Below are 23,632 nucleotides of genomic sequence, written 5' to 3' on the forward strand. Positions count from 1 at the left end.
CGCTGGTCTGAGGCGGGCTGGCTCAGTGCGGCGGCGGCAGCGGGGGAAGATGGCGGCGGCTGTTCCCCAGCGTGCATGGACGGTGGAGCAGCTGCGGAGCGAGCAGCTGCCCAAGAAGGACATTATCAAGTTTCTGCAGGATCACGGTTCAGATTCGGTACCAGAGGCCCCTGGGCGGCCGGGCCGGGGCGACCCAGGGCCGCTCCACCCCCCCGGAGGTGCCTTACATCCCGGATTCCTCGGTGCCCCCGCCCTCGCCTGCTGCGGCCGGTGCTGGCCAGGCCCGAGCGGCCTGCGTGAGCTCCCACCCTCCCGCCCCTTGGGCCGCCCCTGCTTCCGAGGGGATCGGCCTCGTTTCCCGGGGCGGGCGAGGGAAGCGCGGCCCTAGATTTCAATCTCAATTGGGACCTGTGAGGGCCGAGGACTGAGAGAAAGGGACCGGAGATGTTGGTGTCCGTGGCGGGGGCGAGGAATCGGGAATGCGGGCTTCCCGGGCGCAGCGCTGGCCGCTGGGAAATGGGAGGGCTGTGAAGATGTGGGGAGTCGTGTGTGCATCTTACCTGTGTTGCAGTCTACTAAATACCGAACTATACTAATCCGTGACTTTTCAAAAACGCATAATACTATGGTTTAACTTTTGTTACAAAATCCTTTTACCTTTATACTTAGGAGAATTAAATGTGAAATGTATTACTGTGGTCTCCTATGGTTATAAACACACATATTTGAAAAATTGTTTTCTCATGCAGGTTTTGGCCTTGTCTCCATCTCAGCCATCCTTTTTTTTTTTTTAAGTCACAGGTTATTTTCGTCAGACACCTGACATTTTGTCCTCCAGAAAGGGTCACTCATTCTAGCCACCACCATCACCCCCTTTTTAATGTTTTTGGGGGTCAACGTCTGACGAAGCCCATTCTAGCTACAAACCCGATTCCCTTCCCTTCACTCCCGAAGTGCAAGGGATGCAGGCCTGCGCCACCATGTCGTCGTCGTGTTCCTTATCTCTAAATTGCTGAATGATGGTACACGTTGTTCGTGTGTCTGCCACTTAAAATCAGAAGATGCAGCTAAATTTGATTTTCTTATTTTTTCAAATTCTAAAATGTCAAGTAGCGAGTGTTGTGTATTTCAAAATATGAACATGCCTTTGATGACGCCATTTCAGTGCATATTTTCCAGGGATCACTCACGTACACACTCAGGCCTGTGTTTTTCCAGTCGTGCAATTACCATAACTTAAAAAGTTTCTGGGTTCCTTTGAAAGGATTGTATTTTCACTCGGGGAGATTCAAAGAACTCTTATACTTCCAATTCCTCACATATGCTTAATCTGGCATCTGGATATTGTTCTGCTAGTATTTATATAACATCTGTAGTAGGAAGAACAGTGCTCCATGTTTGAATATACAAGGATGAAAAGGAAAAGTCACCTTGCAGATAGACTGTTGGTTGTTTTAGTGGAGTTATTTTTTTCCTGAGCCATTCTGATTTTCAGCATAAGTGGAGTTGGGCATTTAATGCCTCAATACTGTACTTTTTTTGTTTTGTTTTGTTTTTGTTTTTCTAGACAGGGTTTCTCTCTAGCTTTGGAGCCTGTCCTGGAACTAGCTCTTGTAAACCAGTCTGGCCTCGAACTCACAAAGATCTGCCTGCCTCTGCATCCCAGAGTGCTAGGATTAAAGTCATGTGCCGCCACCACCCGGCTTATATTGTACTTCTTTAAACATCTTTAGACAACTTACCCAGAGTAGACTTTAAAGGTTTTTTTCTTCTTTTATACTCTTGGGTTAAACTGACTTGACTTGAACAATTTTAAGAGTTTTGGAACATCATAATATTTTGTAATAATGCATGGTCCCCAGTGATCATTTTCTTACCTTAATTATTTGATGGTTATTAATCCTATTAATTAAAATATTAGATAGTTGCATTTTAGATATCTTTCTAGACTCATTCAAAGAAATCATAAGAGTGCTGAAGTAACTGATTACTTCTATATAACCAATTTGTATGTCTTTTTGCTTTTGCCAGTCATTTATCTTTTAAAATATTTTTTAATGCAGTTTTCAGCCTTGTCTCCATCTTAGTCGCCCACTTATAGCACAGGTGGTGGTGCATACCTTTAATCCAGAGGTATAAGTAGGTAGATCTCTGTTAATTCCAGGTCAGCCTGGTAAATTCTAGGGTTTACATATTGAGACCCAGTCTCAAAAAGGGGGTAGAGAAGCAAAGAGGGAAAAATGCAGTAGTGATGAAAGGTAGTTAAAAAATAAAACTCTTAGGTGCTAAAATCAACTTTAAGAAAGTTTGGAGACCAGTAATTTCCAAATACAGTAAAGGAAGCAGACTAGAATAAGGGGCTGGAGAAATGGCTCAGTGGGTAAAGTGTTTGCCACACAAGTGTGATGCCGTGAGGTAGGACAAGAGGTAGTGGTACTTAAGATCACAGTGCTGCATGGGAAGTGGGGCCTAGAGAATCCCTGGGAGCTCTTAGACCTCCTAGATACTAAGAGAGACTCTGTCTCAAACAAGGTGGAAAGAAAGGGCCTTGAGCACACTGTGCATGCTTTTTGTGTGTTCACACGCACACACACAACAATAGACAATCTCACAAACACAAGCATTTTTAAAATTTTTAACACAAGATATCTAACCCTCGCCTGAATTTAAGGTAAACATACTATGAATTGATTTTATTATTATTACTGCTTTTTTTTAATTTCTTGAGATAGTCTTACTGTGTGGTAGCATAAGATGGCCTAGTTCTCTCCGTGCTGGCTTAGCTTTGCAGGTGCCTTGTTATTTTGCATTTATTTATTTATTGGCTTCGTGTGTATAGGCTTGAGGGCCATGACAGGAGTGGAAGTCAGGACAACTTGTAGGCTGCCAAAGGTGTGCCAGTAGCATTCTCCCAGGAGCAGCCGCTTGTAGCGTGCTTCATGTCTAGATAGTCTTTTCTCTGTGCTCTTTAATGGGAGAATGGTTAGAGTGAATCTGTCTCCCATGCATACTGTAGTTCTAACCCTTTAATACCTACTGTTTAAAATGTGCCTTTTAAGAATGGGATATAAAATACAGTGTTGTATTTGTTCATTATTATGATTGAAAACATAGCAGTTAGCACAAAAAGATTGTTTCTTGGTTTTGAGACGGGATCTTACTATTGTACAGACTGGTCTTGAATTCCTGAGCTTAAGGGATCCTCTTGCCTCAGACTACAGTTCCATCACACCAGGCTCCATTTTGTTTTCTTTTTGGAGACAGGGTCTCATGTATCTCAGCCTAGTCTTGAACTTATTAGCCTGGCCATGGCCTTGATACTTCTCAATGCTGGGATTTCAGGTGTGCTTCACCAAACCCAGTTTATGTGGGGTGTGGAACGGATCCCAGGCAGACACACTCTACCCACCAGACTACATCCTCAGCTCCAGACTACATTTCTACTCTTAGATCCTTTCTACTGGAGGGAAATTGTTTTTAACTAATAAGCTTTTTTTTTTTTTTATAGTTTCTTGCAGAGCATAAACTGTTGGGAAACATTAAAAATGTAGCTAAGACTGCTAATAAGGACCACTTGGTTACAGCCTATAACCATCTTTTTGAAAGTAAGGTAAGTGACAACATCATTTAGAAATATTTCCACATACAAATTTTTGATGCACTTCTTTTGAAGAATAAGTTGGGGTTTCCCACCTGCATTCTTTTTTCACTGTGATCATAATTGGACTTTCAGTCATATCAAGCAAGGCTAGTTTACAACTTGGTTGTGTTTCGGTTTGTTTTTAAAGGAACCAGATTTTAAAAACAGACAACAAACCCCTAGCGGTATAAATCAGTACACAGATCTTAATCCCTAAATCTGTTAAACGCATTTACATTCTCTACACTGTTATCACATGTTATGTGAGTTCTGTGTCATGGAAGAATTTAAACTAGTTTAGATAATAAAAAGAGATTTAAAGAAATTCTTTATTTTTTTTTTGGTTTTTCGAGACAGGGTTTCTCTGTGGTTTTGGAGCCTGTCCTGGAACTAGCTCTTGTAGACCAGGCTGGTCTTGAACTCACAGAGATCCACCTGCCTCTGCCTCCCGAGTGCTGGGATTAAAGGCGTGCGCCACCACCGCCCGGCTAAAGAAATTCTTTAACGTTTGTTTACTACAAAGTAACCGCCACCCACAGAAAAGGATTTTTATTGAAGGAGCCTTATCTGAAGGTCATGGTACTTGTTTAGAATTTATATCATGAAATGGCTTGGGGATCATAGTTTATTGACTTTATATATTTAAGTCAGTAATATCTTTGTGTTTAGATGATTCTCTTGGGTGATTTGCTTTTGTTTGAGTTGTTGATGCTTGCGCGTGTCTCCATTGTGCAGGATCTCATTGGTTGGCAGGGTGGCTATTGACACTGGCTAGGTAGTGAGTAGGCTGCTGTAGGTACTCACGTTAGATGTTTTTACAGCGTTTCAAGGGCACAGAGACTGTGAATAAAGTGTCTGAGCAAGTGAAAACTGTGAAGCTTAACGACGAGAAACCCCGAGAAAGCAGGTCTGAGGAGACTCTGGACGAGGTTTGTGGATCACTTTCTACTCTTTCTTCTTCTAGTACTAGGCATTGACTCAGGACCTTATGCATGACCAGGCAAGTGCTCTACCACTAAACTAATTCCAATTACTTGTTTTAATTTTCAGAAGGGCTTCACTAAGTTGTGCAGGCTGGCCCCCATCACCATGGGATTTGCCTGCAGCCCAGCTAACATTTGCTTTATATCTCTAAGTAAACTAGGCGTGGTTGATGCAGCTCCTTTTTCAGAGAGAAGCTTTGATTGGGGGTGTATTGACTCCCTATCCTTAGAATAGAAATAAACCAAAGAGCTAGTAGCTTCTGGCCAGAGCTCCCCGGCTTTCTGAACTATTTTAAGAATCTGATTCCGTAGCCAAGTTGGGCTGAATTAAACAAACTTCCTTTTAAGTTATTTTTAGCTTTTTCTAATGAACATGATGTGCCTGGCTATGGAAACAGTCCATGCTTGGCTTCAGGGTATGGGTTCATGTCTCACCTTTCCCAGCCCAGGTTTTATATTCTTATAAAAAGTTTGAAGAATCTGGTAAATCATTTGGAGGTTTATTTGTTTTGAAGACAGGGTTTTGCGTTTTGTCTAGGTTAGCTTGAAACTCTTGATTTTTTTTTTTCTCTGCCTCACCCACCTAAGAGAGGAATTGTAGGGCCAGCTTTAAGCTCATTTATTGCAAGCAGTCAGTACCAATGATGATAATCTACATTTACGTTTATAGCATTTGGGTATGTATATACTCAGACTGTAAATTATGGTGTAGTGAAGTCAGACAGTTATGTGATTAAAACCAGTTAATTTTGCATAATATTTTTCATAAAGCACAAATTAATGTTTGTGGGTATATGCACACAGAACAGTTTGGAATTTTATCATAACCATTTGATGACTGTTTTATCTACTGAGTAAATATTAAATAGCTACAAAGTAAATAAATTTATATTATAGGGTTTCAAAAGCAATGAGCATAGTGTATCCTCATGAAAATAATTAGACATGTTATAAGACAAGATAATACAATGTTAAAGAGTTAAGAAAGGCTGTGGTGGTAATGTGTATAACTTTAATCCTAACCTTCAGGAGGCAGAGGAAGGCAGATCTCCAGCCTGGGCTACATAGTGAGTACCAAGTCAGTGAGGGCTATGTAGTACAACCCTGTCTCTTAAAAAAATATGAAAAAGAATTTTGGTCTGGAGAGATGGCTAAGCTGTTAAGAGCATTGGCTGCTCTTCCAGAGGACCTGAGTTCAATTCCTAGAAACCACATGGCGGCTCACAACCATCTATTATGGGATCCAGTGCCCTCCTCTGGCAAGCAAAGGAACATGCAGACAGAGCACTCATACAAATAAATAAATCCTTTAAATAAGAAAAAGAATCTCTAGTAAAACACAATTTTTTTTGTTTGTTTTTCGAGACAAGTTTTCTCAGTGTAGCCTTGGCTGTCCTAGAATTCGCAGAGATCCACCTGCCTCTGCCTCCTGAGTGCTGGGATTGAAGGTGTATACCACCACTGCACAACAAAGCACAATTTCCTAAGACCTAGAAATAATCCATAGAATTAGAATTTTAAATGGTAATTTTTGTGTAGACCTATAGCTTTGACCATTATTTCTTTGCCTAGAAATCTTATGAATAGTCAACTCTCCTTTTACTTTTCCTGGGCCTTTAGGACTAAGGCTCTCATTTATTTTATTAAATCGGAAACATTGAAGCCAATTGCCCACGCTCTCTTCCTGGATCTTGTAGTCTCTTAGTGATACTGTACTTGTCCCTGTTGTTAGTTTTTCTATGCTTGTAATTTGGAACTACAGAGGGAACATGGTGAAAAAACAAGTATGAAGTGTTATTAGGCCTGTTCCAAATTTATATTAGTTTGGCTAATTTGTGGCCAAAGTCACAAGACAATATTCTGAAAATCAGAATGCACTTCCTTGCTATCATGGGTAGTCATGTGGCTCACAGGACACATTTCTCATATGAAAATGATGGACTGGTGCAGTGGCTCAGTTGGTAAAAATATTTGCATTACAGGAGAGGACTCTTGAATCCCATATTAAGGCAGATAGAGTAGTAGATTGTAATTCTAGCGCTCCAAGGAGATGGGCAGCAGGGACAGAGTCCCCAGAATTCTGTGTAACCCAGGCTACCCTCAAGCACATGATAATCCTTCTTCCTTGTGCTCCCAAGTGCTGGGATTTGCATAGGCTACCATGCCCCGTTTTGTTTTTTTGCTTGTGTGTGTTTGTTGAGGCAGAAGGGGAGCTTTGGGGCTCAATTTATTATTTCTTTGTTGATGGATGCTATCCTGCACTGTAGGATGTTTAGTAGTATTTGTGCTTTCAGTTTTGTGGAACTGCCATTGAAGATTTGCTGCCATCAGATTGGCCTGTGGGCATGTCAATGGGGGCATTCTCTTCATTGGCGTGAGAGGGCCCAGCCCACCCTGAGCAAGTGGTCTAAGGTTATATAAGAAAGCAGGCTCAGCAAGCCAGTAACATTTCCTCTATCAGTTCCTGCCTTTGTTCTTGCCTTGAGTTCCTTATCTGACTTCCCTTAGTTATGAACTCGGATTGACATGAAGGCCAAGCTAAACCCTTTTCCTCAAGTGTAGTTGGTTGTTTTACTTTTGGAGGGTTTTACTCGTTTCTTCTTAGCTATTTTGGGGGCCTGCTACCCAGCTCCCAAATAAATCACACAGAAGCTTATTCTTACTTATGAATGCCTGGCCTTAGCTTGGCTTGTTTTTAGCCAGCTTTTCTTAACTTAAATTTATCCCATCTATCTTTTGCCTGTGGGCTTTTACCTTTCTCTATTTCTGTATACCTTTCCTGCTATTGGCTGTTGAGCTCTTTAATGAACCAATCAGGTGTTTTAAACAGGTAAACAGCTTCACAGAGTTAAACAAATGCATCATAAAAGAATATAACACATCTTTGCATCATTAAACAAATGTTCCACAGCACATCTTAAAATAATATTCCACAACACCCAGGTTATTTTTGATCATATTTGTCACAGTGATAGCAACAGAAATTAGACTAGGACAACATCCTTAATCCCTTCCCACTTGAAACAATTTAAAATGTCTCCAGACAATACTCAGTTCCTGGGGAAGCAAAATTTAATGTATAAGAAGTAAGATTGTTATGAAATTGCAGTATAGTGCTGGTGAGATGGCTCAACAGGTCCAGGTGTGTGTGATGGGAAGCCTGGCATCCAGATTTTGACACCTCCCCACCAGAATTCACATAAAAGTGGAAGGAGATGAGTCTTAGAGAGATGGCTCAGAGGTTAAAAACATTTCCTGCTTTTGCAGAGGGCCTGAGTTCAGTTCCCAGCATGGGCTACCATTACTCCAACTCTAGGGACTGGACTCTTCTGGCTTCACAATCACCCACAACCATGTGGCATGCACTCACATACAGATAAAAGTAACTCTTAGAAAAAAACAGGGCAGGTGGGGTCTAAGAGAATCAACTCTGACCCATATGTATATATGAACACTATAAACTTGAAATAAAAAATTGAAACATAATTATTAGAGAAAGCACTGCAGAGAGGGATACTTGCCAGCTGTCCAGAGCTTAAAAATGGATAAGACTTACAGTGTAGGTCTTATAGTGTAGGACATGAGAGTAGTCATTTTTAACATCATTTAAGAACTGCCCATGTGAAAGACATACTCAGCAGACTTTAAATTGGTACAGACAGTTTTAAAGCCCCATTTACATGCATGGGTGGCTGGACCTTTTAAGGAAGAATGATAATGAAGGAGAGGGAATGGCAGACTTCAACAGGAGCAGGAAGTGAAGGGTTTTCTTTTTTTTAATAATCTCTATTTTATGTGCATTGGTGTTTTGCCTGCGTGTATGTACGTGTGAGGGTGTTGGATTCCCTGGAACTGGAGTTACAGACAGTTGTGAGTGGCCATGTGGGTGCTAGGAATTGAACCTTGCGCCCTCTGGAAAAGCAGCCAGTGCTCTCAACCTCTAAGCCATCTCCAACCCTCGTGAAGATGTTTTCAAGACCCAAGGTGGGGGTAGGAAATCTTATGTTGCCATTTAGGCTCTTAAACCAGACTGAGACAAGAGCCTTAACCTTTAGGGGTGGCTGGAACAGACAGTGAATTCTGTTTGTGCTGAATTTCTCAGAGGTATATTCCCTAGAGCAGTGGCTCTCAGCCTTCCTAATGCTGTGACCCTTTAATACAGTTCCTCATGTTGTGATGACTCACAACTATAAAAATTATTTCCTTGCTACTTCTACTTGCTAACAAATTTTGCTACTGTTATGAATCCTAATGTAAATATCTGACATGTAGGAGGTCTGGTATGTGACCCCAAAGGAGTCTTGACCCACAGGTTGTGAACCACTGGCCTCAAATAAGGCCCTTGAACTACTGGAAACTATTACTGTGCCTCCAGTCTTCACAGACCAGGATTCAGACCTAGCCCAGGAGAGGATAAAACCCTGGCTAGTTTGGTCAATAACTCTTTTGGTTTTTCGAGACAGGGTTTCTCTGTGGTTTTGGAGCCTGTCCTGGAACTAGCTCTGTAGACCAGGCTGGCCTCGAACCCACAGAGATCCGCCTGCCTCTGCCTCCCAAGTGCTGGGATTAAAGGCGTGCGCCACCACCGCCCGGCTGGTCAATAACTCTTTATCAACGGAAGGGACTATTAGCAGTGGGAAGTGCAGGAATCTAGAGTCAGGGGAGGCAGACAATTGAATGCATGACTTGACCAACTGCAAACAGGTAAGGAAGGGAGAATAAAAGTACTATTTCTCTCGTTTCAAAACTCAGGAATAAAATAGATTTTAAATCCTTGATTCCTAGCCTTGCTACTTGCTTTAAAAGATTTATAAACCAAAAATTAATTTGGATAATGTGAATACATTTCTGAATACAAAAACCATTTATTTTCATGAGTATTTTTTCCCTCCAAAATTTGTTGTTGACAGAATCTCAGTTTGCAAACTCTGACTGGCCTCGAACTAGGCTGACCTTGAATTCACAGATCCGCCTTCTTCTGCCTCTTTGAGTGCTGGGATTAAAATGTGTGCCACCATTCCTAGTTTCATCCAAGATTTTTTTTTTAACTTTATTTTATGTGCATTGGTGTGAAGGTGTCAGATCCCCTGCAACTGGATCTTCAGACAGTTGTGAGCTACCATGTGGGTGCTGGGAATTGAACTCAGATCCTCTGGAAGAGCAGTCAGTGCTCTTAACCACTGAGCCATCTCTCCAGCCTCTCCATCCAAGATTCTTAAGGAGTCATATTCAGGCTGTAGATGGAGACAACATCACTGTATTCATTTTCATTGGCTATGATTAAAAAAAAAAAAATCTAGTAACATAATTGATGTGGGGGTAGGGGATGTCATGAATACCTTGGAAATTTAGTATTGTTTTTCTAACTTTGAGAATTTATGGTATTGAATGATTAACAAAGTCATGCCTTAATAAATTCAGTTTCCAAAGATGCTGTGAGTTATTTGACATTAAATTATGACCTCGTATGTGAATAATATTCTCATTATTGGGTTGAGATGGTTTCTTAACTCATGTTGGCTACAAGTAGTTGTTACTCTTACCTAACTTTGGTAACCATTATTTATAAGTATTGTCATCTTTTTAAAAGGACATAAATAACTATGTATTTTATTTTTAGGGCCCACCAAAATATACAAAATCTGTTCTAAAAAAGGGAGATAAAACCAACTTCCCCAAAAAGGGAGACGTTGTTCACTGCTGGTATACAGGGACACTCCTGGATGGAACTGTTTTTGATACTAATATTCAAACAAGTAAGTCTTGTCTTTTGTGCAGTAGACAGTGAGCAAAAGGCCATTCTTTTTTCTTTGCTGTTCCTTTTCCCTGATGTCTTTTGTACCAAGATTTTTTTAGTGGTGGTCTACCATTCATGGCTTGTTGGCTGGCTAATCTTGATCATTTTGGAAGCAGAGAATGTGGGACTTGAGGAAAGCTTTCTGTCTGTTGTAGAACTCTTGAGACTATTAAAGAGGTTTAGCTTGGCTATTAGTTGTGGCATTCCAGAACACAATGGAAGTGGCATCTGCTCTGCTCCTGGTATCACGTGCTGTCTGTCCTCAGAAAGTGGACCACATGAAGAGAAGTACTTGTGTGGCCATGATTGAGGGAGGTCAGTGCTCTGCTTGCTATGCTAATAGTTCATTCTTCATTTAACTGCTGAGTGCCACAGGAGTGAGGAGCTTGTTCCCTATAAAAAAACCATTCATACCCCTTATGCATCTAATCGCCTCTTATAAGTTGTCTTAAACTCGCAATGCTGCGACTTTGGGGATCAAGCCTCAACATCAGGTTAGTAAGGAAAAGTAATATTCAAACCTACCAATGTCCCAGAATGCTGTAGGATTTTAATGTAAAAGAGAAAATAATAATTCCAGCGCTCTGGAGACAAAAGGCAGGAAATTCACTGCAAGTTTAAGGTCTAAGTAGTGAGTTCTAGGACAACTACACAGCGAGCTTCTACCTCAAAGGAAGAAAAAAAGGCAATGTAGCACGTTATTTAGTGATCTTGATCCTCTTCCAGGTTGTATTCATATTGAGGCTATATTGCAGCTATAGGTAGCTATCTATGTATGTATGTGACGTAAATCATATACTTCAAACACATTTAAAGATTACTTTTGTAATTTTGTTGGGAAGTTCTTAAATACGTAATACTACAGTTTAGAAGAAGGTAATTAAAATTACAGTATTGGAGGCAGAGACAGGTGGATCTCTGTGAGTTTGAGGGCAGCCTAGTCTACAGAGCAAGTTCTAGACAGGCTCCAAAGCTAAAGAGAAACCCTATCTTGAAAAACCAAAAACCAGAACAAAACTACAGTATGTGATTAAAAGGTAAATTCTGTTTTGCAGGTTCAAAGAAGAAGAAAAATGCCAAGCCTTTAAGCTTCAAGGTTGGAATAGGCAAGGTTATCAGAGGAGTAAGTAAATAAAGATGGCAAATGAATCCCTAGGTATTCTAACAGCTGTTTGTGGTGAAAAGCTCTTAAAGTTTGGACTGTGGGATGGGGAGTACTTTGTGATCGAACACTTGACTAGCATATGCAAGGTCCTAGCTAGGTTATATTTTGGACATCTTAGTTATTCTTTTGCTGTGAAGTGACATTGGAGGCCTGCATACAGTTTCAGAGGCTTAGTCCATTAATGTCATGGTAGGGAGCATGAAGGCATGGTTCTGGGAAAGTAGTTGAGAGCTCTGCATCCTGATCTGCTGGCACCGGGCAGAGACACTGGGCCTGGCATGGACATTTGAAACCTCAAAGCCCACCCCCAGCAACACACCTCCTCTAAGGCCACACTTTTTATTTTTTGAGATGCGGTTTATCCCTCTATCAGCCCTGGCTGTCCTGGAACTCACTCTGTAGACCAGGTTAGCCTCAAACTTGGAGATCCTCCTGCCTCTGCCTCCCAAATGCTGGGATTAAAGGTGAGCACCACCATACATGGTAAAGCCTTACTTCTTAATCCTTCAAAGCAGTTTATCAACTGGAGACTAAGCACACAAATATATGAACCTATGAGGGCATTATCATTCAAACCACCAAAACATGAAAAACATTTTATAAAAGTCTAAGAATTAGGAGATGTAATGAAAATAATCTTTGAAGTTAGACAGACTGTAGTATCCTTACCGGCTGACCCAGTACAAGTTTTCTAGGTAAGAATCCTGGGCTAGGCATGCTTGTTCATACCTTTCATCCCAGCACTCCATGCAGATGCAGCTAGATCTGAGTTGGAGGCTCCTCCACCCACATCAAGTTCCAGCATAGCCAGGCTTACCTAGAGACTATGCCTCAAAAAATAAACAGAAAATACCAACAAAGACCAGCGCTCTAAGCTTCAGGGAGTATAATTTAATATAATGAGAACTCAAACAGTTTCTGTGATGAGTTCTTAGTTTGAAAATTAACTGTCAGAAAACAGCCTTTCACGTTTAAAATTTTTTTAAAAAAATAGTACATAGCTTTTTTTTGTCATAAATACTGAAATCTCTTCTACTGAATCACTTGTAGAAACAGGAATTTATTTCTTGTAAAATATCTCTGAGATATCAACATGCTTTTATTTGCCTAAGCATATGAGAAGTAACAAAGTAAACTTTAAGAAATTAGGCTTAAGAAGAGATTAGAAGTCGGGTTGATAATTTTCTCAAAATGTGTTTTCATGTTAGGGACTATCTGTTTAAATTGTAGTTTTTCAGAGACTCAAATGGTGACATCCAAAATGTTTACTTAGTGTAGCTACAAAAATATGATGTGCTGCTTTCTGTAAGTCTAAGATGAGGCTTAAAGACTCCTATGTAGAACTCAAAACAAGGTAAAATAGCAAGTCAGAGGTTTTAGTAGAAGGTGTAGCTTGATCTCCAACCTAAAAGGAGAAAAAAAAGGCTGGAGCTTTGCTCTTAACTTGAGACTTCATATTTAGGAAATTGAAGACAGATTTAGGAATTCATCCAAACACATTACCTTAGGGTAATAAAAGAATTTTTTTGTTTTGTTTTTTGAGACAGGGTTTTTCTGTTTAACAGTCTTGGGTGTCCTCGAACTCGCTTTGTAGCCCAGGCTGGCCTTGAAATCAGAGATCTGCCTGCCTTTGCCTCCTAAGTGCTGGGATGAAAGGTGTGTGCCACCACTGCCCTGCAATAGTAGAATTTTTTAAAAATTATTTTTAGAGTTAGTCATGGTAGCATATATTTTAATGTATTTTTTAAATCAATTTAATCCAGCATTTGAGAGGCAGAGGCAAGTCGTTCTGTATGAGTTCAAGACCAGTTTGGCATACAAAGTTATGTATGATCCACAGCCACATAGAAAGACCAGGATCAAACAAACAACAAATTATTGACTTCTGTGTGTTATGTGCATGAGTACCCATGGAGGCCAGAACAAGGGGTTTCTCGGGAGCTGGTGTTACAGGCAGATGGGAACAGCCTGATGTGGGTGTTGGAACTGAACTCTGCAAAATCATTAAGGTCCCTTAACTTCTAAGCCACCTCTCCAGCCCCAATAAAAAATATATGTATATTTGCTGCTCTGTAAGTCCATGTCTTTTGTTTTTGCTTTTAGTGGGATGAAGCGCTCCTGACTATGAGTAAAGGAGAAAAGGCTCGACTGGAGATTGAACCAGAATGGGCCTATGGAAAGAAAGGACAGCCTGATGCCAAGTATCCTTTTTTGTTTATAATTTAAATATACACACATCAAAACAAAACTCCCACATATTTAAGATCTGGGTCAGTGTGATAACCACCAAGCCTTTCAACCTAAATTAGACTCTTGGAACCCAACATGGTGGAGGAGAGAATGCCCACAAGTTGTTCTTGGGCCTCCATTTGCATGGTGTGGCATGTGCTTACAGAAACACATACATGCACAGTAACTTTTTTAAAAGCTACCTGAAGAAGTGAAAGATGCGGTGTAAGCAAGCTGTCAATCAAGAATCATTTTGAGCCGGGCGGTGGTGGCGCACACCTTTAATCCCAGCACTCGGGAGGCAGAGGCAGGCGGATCTCTGTGAGTTCGAGGCCAGCCTGTCTACAAGAGCTAGTTCCAGGATAGGAACCAAAAACCTAGAGAAACCCTGTCTCAAAAATCTAAAAAAAAAAAAAAAAGTATCATTTTGAGAAAGTGTTCCTGATAGATGATCATAAGATCGCTACTGAGGCTACAGTAATATGACACTGCCTGGCTGATACTTTTTGCTGATGCAAAGTAGCCAAACTTTGTACTGATCTTCCTTGATCTGCTTTTTTTTTTTTTTTGAGATGAAAGTCTTACTATGTTTCCCTGCCAGGTTGGAATTGTGTAGGTAAGTACTGAATCCTGGGTCTGCCTCCAAAGGTCCTGGGGATTAAAGGTGTGTACCAGGAAGTCTTAACAGTTAATTAAGCTTTCATCTTTTAGACACAACTGTCTCCCTTTTTGGAGAAAGGGTCTTCTGTGGCTGGCCTTAATTTTCTGATCCTCCAGTGTGTGTGGTGGTGGACAATTTTTTGCTGCTGTATCATTTAACTGAAGAACGAGAATTCAGAGCTTAGAAATGGAATAAACAATGGTTACCACGAGTAAAAGGAAGGAGACCACCAGATAAATAATGTTGTATGCATTTATTAATGATTACAGTACCTCTATGACAAACTGGTTTGTCAACATGTACAAAAAGCAGAAAGGCAATGATTCTAGACCATTCAGATTTTAATCCAGCATTTAAGTGGGAAGTGAATTTTAGCTATTGATTCCATTCTTGTTGCAAAATTGGTTTTGATACTGGGATTTATAGGGAATAGGAGTGAGGTTAAGGTTGGAAGTCCTCTGTAGTGTTAATTCATTTCAGCTTCATCTAATGTGAAAGCATCAAGCCTAATCTGATGTTTATAAAGAAACCCTGTTACCTTTTTTTCTATTTCCCTTTTTCTTTTTATGGAGATGGTTTCTCTGTGTAGCCCTGGCTATCCTGGAGTGCCTCTGCCTCCCAGTGCTGGCATTAAAGTTATGAAAACCAAGCAAACCTGAACTTGGCTTTTAATCCACAGTAGGTACCATGTTCTCATGTAGCAGTTTTCATAAGATACTGGCTGATTCTGTAGCATTTGTGGGGCATTAGGATAAGAAGAATGTTTGTTAAAAACTGACATTTATGGTTTCTATTAATCAGTAGGGATATGTAACTTTTAGGAAACTCAAGCTAGCCTCTGAGTCAAATACAGATTTCTTCCTCTTAAATTTATTGGGACAATCTCTGGGTCATTTTGGAACCAATTCTGTCTGCAGCACACAAATGTTGGGATTTGAGCATAAATTACTATATTAAGTCAGATTTCACAAATCTAGTATAATGCTATGGTTTAGTGGTGGGGGAAAGGCACTTGCCATCAGATTTACCTTGACCATTTCCCACAGAATTCCACCAAATGCCAAACTCATTTTTGAAGTGGAATTGGTAGATATTGACTGAAACCAGTTTTCTGAAGACATCAATAATAAAAACTTGGCCTTGAAACTTAATGTGACTAATTGTTACTATTTTAAGGGAAGAGTCAACTGGAAAATTCAAGGAGTTAAAGCTTGTTTACTTGATCTCAATTTATGAGAAATGTTATCCCCTGGAAGACCCTTTAAGTCTCAGATATTTTACTATAGTTGTGTAAAGTATTAAAAAGAACTGAGTTTTCTTTTACCTCATTATAAACTAAAAGGCTCAATAAAAATGTCATGGATGGTCTTGATTTGACTGACTTATTCTGTGTTGCTGTATTAATGTTCAGACTAATAGGACTCAGAAGTTCATCCAAATAGAGAATAACTGCTAATAAAAGTGGCTAGCTTTGTCCAGGATATTTTAAAGATATTACTCTATGGTAGAAGGTCAAAGGCATAGATTTTGAGGCAGAAAATTAAAAGTAACTAAAATATCCTGGTAGGAAGATAGTAAATTTAGAGAAAGCCCATTTTATAACAATGTTAATCTGTTTTAGGTATACCTCCCCCAAATGAATTCATAAACAATTGCTGCATGAGTCTTCATTTTTATTACAAAAAGGACGATAAGTACGATCAAAATGAAAGCTTGCTCACAAGTTTTACATGAATATTCTAGATACAAAGTCTCCCAAAACATACTTTGATACTTCATTTCTTAAGGGGATGCTGACATTACACTCTCATTTATAATCTATTCCAAGGCAGAGCATGTTAATAGTGCATCTTTCTTACAGTTAGAGCCAAATTTCCAAGTGTAACTGAAACATAGACAACCTTAGGTAACTCTTTTAAATCTCTTAAGTCTTAAGTTTTTAAGGGGATAAAATTCTCAATAACCAGCCCTTATTTTTTTTCCCAGAATTTTGTAACTGACATGATTTGCAGTCAGTCTTTTTCTCTACACTTAAGGCTACAAATCTCTTGCATGAGCTGCAAAAGAATTCTAGACCACTTAATCAAAATAAGATAAAATAAAAATAAAAAAAATAGTTCTCCAATAAAAAGTAAATTTTAAAAGTGGTAGGAAAGTTTTTATGGTACACTACTAATTGACATTTTCTACTATTAACTAAACAAATGTTACACAGAAACTGGGAAGACAAATTATCAAATACAACAAGCTTATGCTATGTTTACATCCTTCAAAAAAAATAATTCCGCATTTTTCATATAACCCAATCTGAAATGTACGTTTTCCATCATGTTGGAGGTGGAGGATAATACTGTCCATAATTCCAAGGATTCTGATAATTGTACTGAAAAGGCAAAAGTATTATGTCAGCACACTAGAATTAAAGTTATATCCCGCATATAAACTGATGAAATTCCACCAACTCAGAAAAGGAAATACACAATACAGAACCACTACAAAGAATAAATTATGCACTTACCTGATACCAGGCACTGTAATTATATGCAGCTTGATTTGCCTGTAAATCCCCATCAATGATCTGTGCTGATGACATATCTTCCGTGTGTGCTTTCTTTTCTTCTGGTTCTTCGGAACTGTATAAAAGGTCAAAATAGAAACTCAAAATTCCCAGAGATAGGAACTTTCTTAGATGACTACACTGTGTTTTAATTAATGCTTTCAACCATCTTTTGGGAGCAAGGTATTATTCAGAAGATAGTAAGTAGGGAGAAAAGACAAAATGTAAATACACTGAAGGCTAAACCTGGTTTACCTTTCGTTATGGTACTGAAACTTATCTACTGTTTTGCCAGGGAATGTGACCTCTAATACATTTATGAGTTACCCTCTAGATTAGCTGCCAAGAGCACAGATAGTACTGATCCCTTTCTTCAAAAGACCAAAAGTAGCATTCTGCCACTCCAAGTAATAGATTGCAGATTTTTCAACAAGACAAAACCCCTTTTCCAATCTGGCCTTTTACTTTATAGCCTTCTTAGAGCTACAACTTTCCATTTATATAGTGTGACCTCTTGGTGAGAAATTACATGCTCAGTACTTTCTTTATGTGGTAAACTGGTCTAGGTTCTGGATGTGACCTGTTTCATTTGTCCTTGATGTTTAAAAGACTTGTAAATCGGGCATAGTGGTGCATGTCTTTAATCCTAAGTAAAAACTACGGACAGAATATTCATGTTTCAGCATAACTTATTAAAGCTAAGCAGTTATGCTGTAGATGAACAAACTTGGCAGCACAAACTTACCTCCAATTTCTTATAGCAACACAAGCCCACTGACTACCATCAGATCGCCTTGAACTGTCATTCTATCTATGAGGATTTCCTTAACTACAACTCTCAACTTAGGGCCAGTGGCACAACTCTAGTCATCTTCATGGCTTTCCAACACTCAGTCCCATCTCCAGCCTCAATGGAATCCTCATTTTGGGTCTTGGAGTGGTAGGCTAATGGCTGCCTTTATACTTGCTTCTAAGTTCAACCATTTCTGTTTTTCTCAAGCCATAAAAAATACATTATCATAATATAGAAGTAACACTCAAAAGTACATGTTTTAAAGGGAATCTTCATACTGAAATGTTTTCTCTTAAGCATCTTTTCCTGATCAAGAAGTTACATACCGGGGGCTGGAGAGATGGCTCAGTGGTTAAGAGCACTGGCTGCTCTTCCATAGGTCCTGAGTTCGATTCCCAGCAACCACATGGTGGCTGACAACCATCTGTAATGAGATCTGGCACCCTCCTCTGGCGTGCAGGCATACATGGAGGCAGAATGTTGTATACATACATACTAAATAAAGAAATAAATCTTTTTTTTAAAAAAAAAAAGTTACATACCCATTTTCAGCTTTCCTTTTTAAGGTGTCCTGCTCTTTTAGGAGTGTTTGATGTTCATCATAAGCATTCAAAAGCCTGAAGGGAAGGGAAAACAAAATCTTTTGGGATGCATAATTTTTTTTTTTAACAAAAAGATTTAGTTACTTCCAAATATGAAAACAGCTATATAAATTTCTAACTGGGCTCTTTGCCTTATCTTTTAAGACTTAAATCTTAGTTCTGATATCCAGATGCTCCATGTTTAAGAACCTACATGTTTAAGAACTTACACAGTACCTTTCATTGAACCAGTAATTTGTTTGAATAGAACTACCAAATCAAAATGATAAGTTTATTTAATTTTGTAGGTGCCAATTCTAAGGATTTGCTGTTTACTGCTGATAGTACAGGCTCTGAACTGCAAGGTACAATGCAATCAAAATCCTACTTCTGGCTAGGTGTGGTATGCATGCTGTTAGCCCTAACACTCACAAGGCAGACAGATCTCTGAATTCAAGGCCAGCTAGGGCTACAATTAAAACACACACACACACACAAAAACAACAACAACAACAAAACAACTCTACTTTGTTCTGGAGAAGTAGGTTCAATAGGTCAGTGCAGTGCTTCTCAACCTTCCCAGTGCTTAGACCCTTTAATACAGTTCCTCATGTTATGGTGATCCTCCAACCATCAAATTACTTTCATTACTACTTCATAACTAATTTTGCTACTATTATGACTCATAATGTAAATATCTGGTATGCAGGACTTTGATTTGTGACCCCATGGAAGGGGTTGAGAACCACTGGGTCAGTGGGTAAAGTCCGTAACTACCATGTACAAGGCCTTGGATTCAAAACTTAAACCACATCACGTACTGTTCTACTCATGCACATTACTGTTAGCATGTATTCTGTTCCCATCACTGTGTTTCTCTTCTTCATCAGAATCCAGCAGGAGCTAAATGAGACAACCTCTTCTAGGAAGCACGGCTAATCTATTTTAATCCATACAGATAAGTATATGCCATTTCATATACTTTTGTAGAACCCAAGAAGCAAACTATCCCAATGAAAAGACAGCATCACATAAAGTCAGTTTTTCGGTGTACCTACTTCCGTATAAAACACTGACTATATAGTATATAAGGGAGTTAAAAGCAAAATATGAACTAGGCTCTAATTTCATACTCATAATACATGACTTGAAAAATTTAGGCTATCTGAGTAAGCCTCTCTCCATCCACTAAAATAACAATACCTGTATTCATTTAAAAGCTATGAATTTTATACTATATAAATATAAAATACTTAGCACGATTTCAAGAACCGATATACTAGTTGATATGTCAAGCTGAAAACTTATCAAAAACATGCACACATATATAGACACTCAAGTTTAGAATGGTTTCAGTGGAAATCACTGTAAATCATCAGCAAAGGCACAAACATGCCTATTAGGTACTGGGATATCTACTTACTAGCAAGAGACAAAGACAGGAACTTTACCAAATAATGTTCTAGGCAGTATTTCTACTTTCTGGATTATCAGATTTAAATCTTAAATCTAGATCTTGACCCCCAATCTACAGCAAACCCTTACATCATCCTCAATTTTGAGTCTTATGATTCAGGAGGACAATTCCAGTAAGCAAGATCTGTGTGACCACATCTCCCTTCTTTTCCAAGCTGAGATAAAATAGTATTCCTTTTCCAGACTAATCCTATCCTAGCTCTGTACATGTTGCTGAGAACTGAACTCCGGGCCTTGTACACGAAGGACATATACTCCACTGCTGAGCTTTCCACATCAGCTACAGCCACCCCACCTACCTACCTTCATGTGCCTCATAGTTCAGTTTTTACTTCCTTTCTCCTTTTGTGTGGCCCACATGGTGGAACGAGAAAACTGTGCACCACAGAATATGCACATACATATAAAATTAACTTAAAACAGGAAAATAGTTTTGAAAGGATGATAAAGCTTAATAAGTCCAATTAAGTATACACACACAAAACTGAATTTACCTCCACTTGTCTCTGAAGGAAAAGCAACCTTAACAAACACTTTTAAATTTAGCATTAGATCCTTGAACAAGTGGTTCAGCACATAATGCACATCTGGGAAAGACTGATGACCAGAGTCTAATCTCTAGCGCCCATGAAAAACGTAGGAGAAAATCCCATGAAGTTGTCTTCTGACCTCCTCATCTTGGAACACATGTACCCTTTCCCATTACATATCCATCATAAACATAATAAAAAATATTTTAAAATATATTTAGCAGTGTGTTAAAGTAACCATTAAAGTCCCATGACAAAATAACAATGCAATGTTCCAGTCAAAAATATGATGAATTTAACATCTTACTTATTAACATCTGAACCAAAATCTTCAAGGAATTCCACTTTTCTTTGGGAAAATGTAATCCTCATTTTAATAGGCAATGAACCATGTATGGCCTTGTCAAAGCAATTGAGGATATTTTCTTCATTTTGTTTGAGGTCACAACTGTATTCCATTTCAAGTAAATTGAGGTATAACTTTGTGTTCTCCTAAGTAAAAAGCAGTATCAATTAATAACATTCCTATAATATTTTAATAAAGTATAAATATTTAAGACTGAAATATAACTCATGTCAAAGATTTCAACATGTATATAATGAAGTGAAACATATTCTTCAGGAAGTATTTTTCCTTGTCCTGTGGCACTGGGAACAGTAGACAAGTAAGCACACTATCACTGGGTAAATCACAATGCTCCTTTAGCAATACTAGTGGGTTGTGACACCACTCTATTATTTCTGAAACTGCACTGTGTTGCTACATGCTAACCAATTAAAGTTCTTAATCCTATGTTAGTTAACTGGACTTGGCCTAGCATGAAAACTGTAAATTAAAATACAAAAAGTACAATACATCTCTACTTATGACGATAAATACTTAATTATAAACTTGTATCTTCAACAGGCACAGCAAAGCTGAAAATGAAACACTTCCACTACACTAGCTGTTAGTAACTGTTACATAAAAGGATGATTCTTTCTTGTTGTTGGTCTTTTGTTTTGTTCTGTTCTGTTTTTTGAGACATGGTTTCTCTAACAGCTCTGGCTTTCCTGTAACTCACTTTGTAGACCAAGCTGGCCTCGAATTCAGAGTTCCACCTGCCTCTGCCTCCTGAGTGCTGGGATTAAAAGCGTGTGCTACCACCACTTCATAAAAGTAACTGTTCTGAAAAGGAAAGTCACGCTGCAGTGCTTTGTTTAATACAGTTAAGCTTTTGTTCCTAAAGTCTTCCTCCAGGCTCTTTATCCTATTTAACAATCTTAAATTTCTAAATTTTCTAAAGTTAATTACAAAGACCAAAATATTTATAATTTTAACTCAGTAATAATTTTATCAAGCTTTAAATTCAAAGTAATTAGAGAAAAATGTTAAAGATGGCAACATCAGTTTAGAGGGACTGTTGTCTTCATTTAGTAATAAAATATATTACTGTATAGACCAAATCATTCATCATGGTTGCCAAAGTGAAAACGTACTAGCCTTTTATGAACGATATTTAAAATACGCATACCTTATCACTTTCGATTGCTTCCAAAAGTACCTTTCTTGATTTTGGAAGATTTTTTTGTATTTTGAAAAGATGTCGGGCTAGTTTAATAGCGTAAAATGATGACTCATTATTTGATTTGGCATTCTTTATAGCATCTTGAAGCAAATGTTCAGCTTCTTCCATATTTCCATGTCGCCGTTCTAAACTTACTCTTCTCAATCGAACCATTGCCAATCCTAGAACACATTCTTCAAACGTTCTCAAGATAGTCCTGGCTTCATTAATGTTCCCTAAAACAGTAATTAAATATTTATATATTTTTTTAAATTTCTAAAATGACTTTACATCACTTTTGTTTAAATTTCTGAAATAGACTTGATACCAAAACTAAAAAGCATTAGTCAACAGGCTACATCTAGCTCTCTATTTGGGGGCTTAGGGAGGTTTTAAGTACCCATGCTTACTTATTTTGTATTGTCTATGGCTGATCTTAGGATATGGCAAGATAGAATTGTTAAAAAAAAATTAGTTTTTATAGAAGTAATTAATCCAATTCTTCTTTATACATTCCTCAGGGGGGCTGGAGAAATGGCTCAGAGGTTAAGAGCATTGCCTGCTCTTCCAAAGGTCCTGGGTTCAAGTCCCAGCAACCACATGGTAGCTCACAACCATCTGTAATGAGGTCTGGTGCCCTCTTCTGGCCTGCTGGCATACACACAGACAGAATATTGTATACATTCCTCAGTACTCAATTCCTTTAATTCCATACTGATAAAGTGCTAAAATATCATTGAGGGCTAGGCTGGAAGATTCAGCAGTTGGCTGCTGTTGCAGAGTACCCAGGTTTACTTCTCAGTACTCAAAACAATCTGTGAAGTGCACTCCTAGAGGATCCTATACCCTCTTCTGGTCTCTGCAAACATTTAAGCAAAGACATGCATGCAGGCAAAACCCATCCACATATAAATACATAAGTCAACTGAACATTCTCCTTCTTACCCTGCTGCTCCTCAAAAGCTGCCCAAAGCATATGTGCCATGGGTTTCTTTGGAAGGTGAACAGTACAAGCTCTGCTGAAGACGTGCCTCACTCCTTCAATGCTATGGTTTTCCATGTACTTGGCATACTACATACAGAAAAGAGGAAATACTGAATAATTTACAGTTGAACACGTGATTAAATACGTGACAGAACGATAAAATTCTATTTGTAAACCCATTCAGCACCTTTATTGAACCACTAGACTAGTTTCTGTAAGGAAGGACGAAGAGAGGCAACGAGGTTGGCAAATGCAGCAGTCAAATCTGGTTGCAAGCAGACCATCTCCTAATGCAACAGATATAGTTATATGAACAACATTCAACAGAAGTACAAAAAAGGTTAGTCACTAGATCAATGTTTATAATATATTCAAGTTAAACACTATATCATTTTCTTACCTTAATCCAGAACTCCTCATAGAGGGCACAGGATATGACACATCTTTCAAAGAGAACCACAACTCTTTCATGAGTCCCGTTTTCAATTTCGAATTCTAAGTATTCTTTCCAGTTTTTCAGTTGGGCCTTTTCCAATGGTTTCACATGAAAATAAGGTCTTTTAATCTGCAAGAAAAAAATTAATGTATGGTAATAAAAGTCAAAACAAAATATTTTAAATACAATGATATAAATAATTTCAAATACAAGGAAAAAATTTTAAATTCATTACAAATTTTTCAGGGTGGA

General features: G+C 38.7%; 2 protein-coding genes and 1 non-coding gene across 6 annotated transcripts in view; 1 reads left to right on the top strand and 2 right to left on the bottom strand.

The window, feature by feature from the left end:
- Window positions 1-15,847, top strand: Fkbp3 (FKBP prolyl isomerase 3). The gene is made up of 7 exons (XM_057783386.1): window positions 1-157; window positions 3,509-3,610; window positions 4,462-4,569; window positions 10,244-10,379; window positions 11,476-11,543; window positions 13,689-13,786; window positions 15,522-15,847. Exons 1-7 carry the CDS (start codon window positions 50-52, stop codon window positions 15,574-15,576), a joined length of 675 nt encoding a protein of 224 aa, XP_057639369.1. The 5' UTR covers window positions 1-49; the 3' UTR covers window positions 15,577-15,847.
- Prpf39 (pre-mRNA processing factor 39) overlaps window positions 15,841-23,632 on the bottom strand; it is a 24,944-nt gene continuing 17,152 nt past the window's right edge. For all 4 annotated transcript variants that reach the window (XM_057783382.1, XM_057783384.1, XM_057783383.1 and 1 more), the window contains 7 exons: window positions 23,345-23,509; window positions 22,905-23,031; window positions 21,927-22,195; window positions 20,720-20,904; window positions 18,368-18,442; window positions 16,994-17,108; window positions 15,841-16,858 (listed from right to left, as the gene is read on the bottom strand). In XM_057783382.1, coding sequence (XP_057639365.1) covers window positions 16,802-16,858; window positions 16,994-17,108; window positions 18,368-18,442; window positions 20,720-20,904; window positions 21,927-22,195; window positions 22,905-23,031; window positions 23,345-23,509 — 993 coding nt within the window. In that variant the 3' untranslated portion in view covers window positions 15,841-16,801. The remainder of the gene's footprint in view (window positions 16,859-16,993; window positions 17,109-18,367; window positions 18,443-20,719; window positions 20,905-21,926; window positions 22,196-22,904; window positions 23,032-23,344; window positions 23,510-23,632) is intronic.
- On the bottom strand, window positions 21,791-21,877 carry LOC130883240 (small nucleolar RNA SNORD127). The gene has a single exon (XR_009057932.1). It is a non-coding gene; the product is annotated as a small nucleolar RNA SNORD127 (small nucleolar RNA).

Source organism: Chionomys nivalis, chromosome 10 (genome assembly GCF_950005125.1).
Source record: "Chionomys nivalis chromosome 10, mChiNiv1.1, whole genome shotgun sequence".
Classification (NCBI taxonomy): domain Eukaryota; kingdom Metazoa; phylum Chordata; class Mammalia; order Rodentia; family Cricetidae; genus Chionomys; species Chionomys nivalis.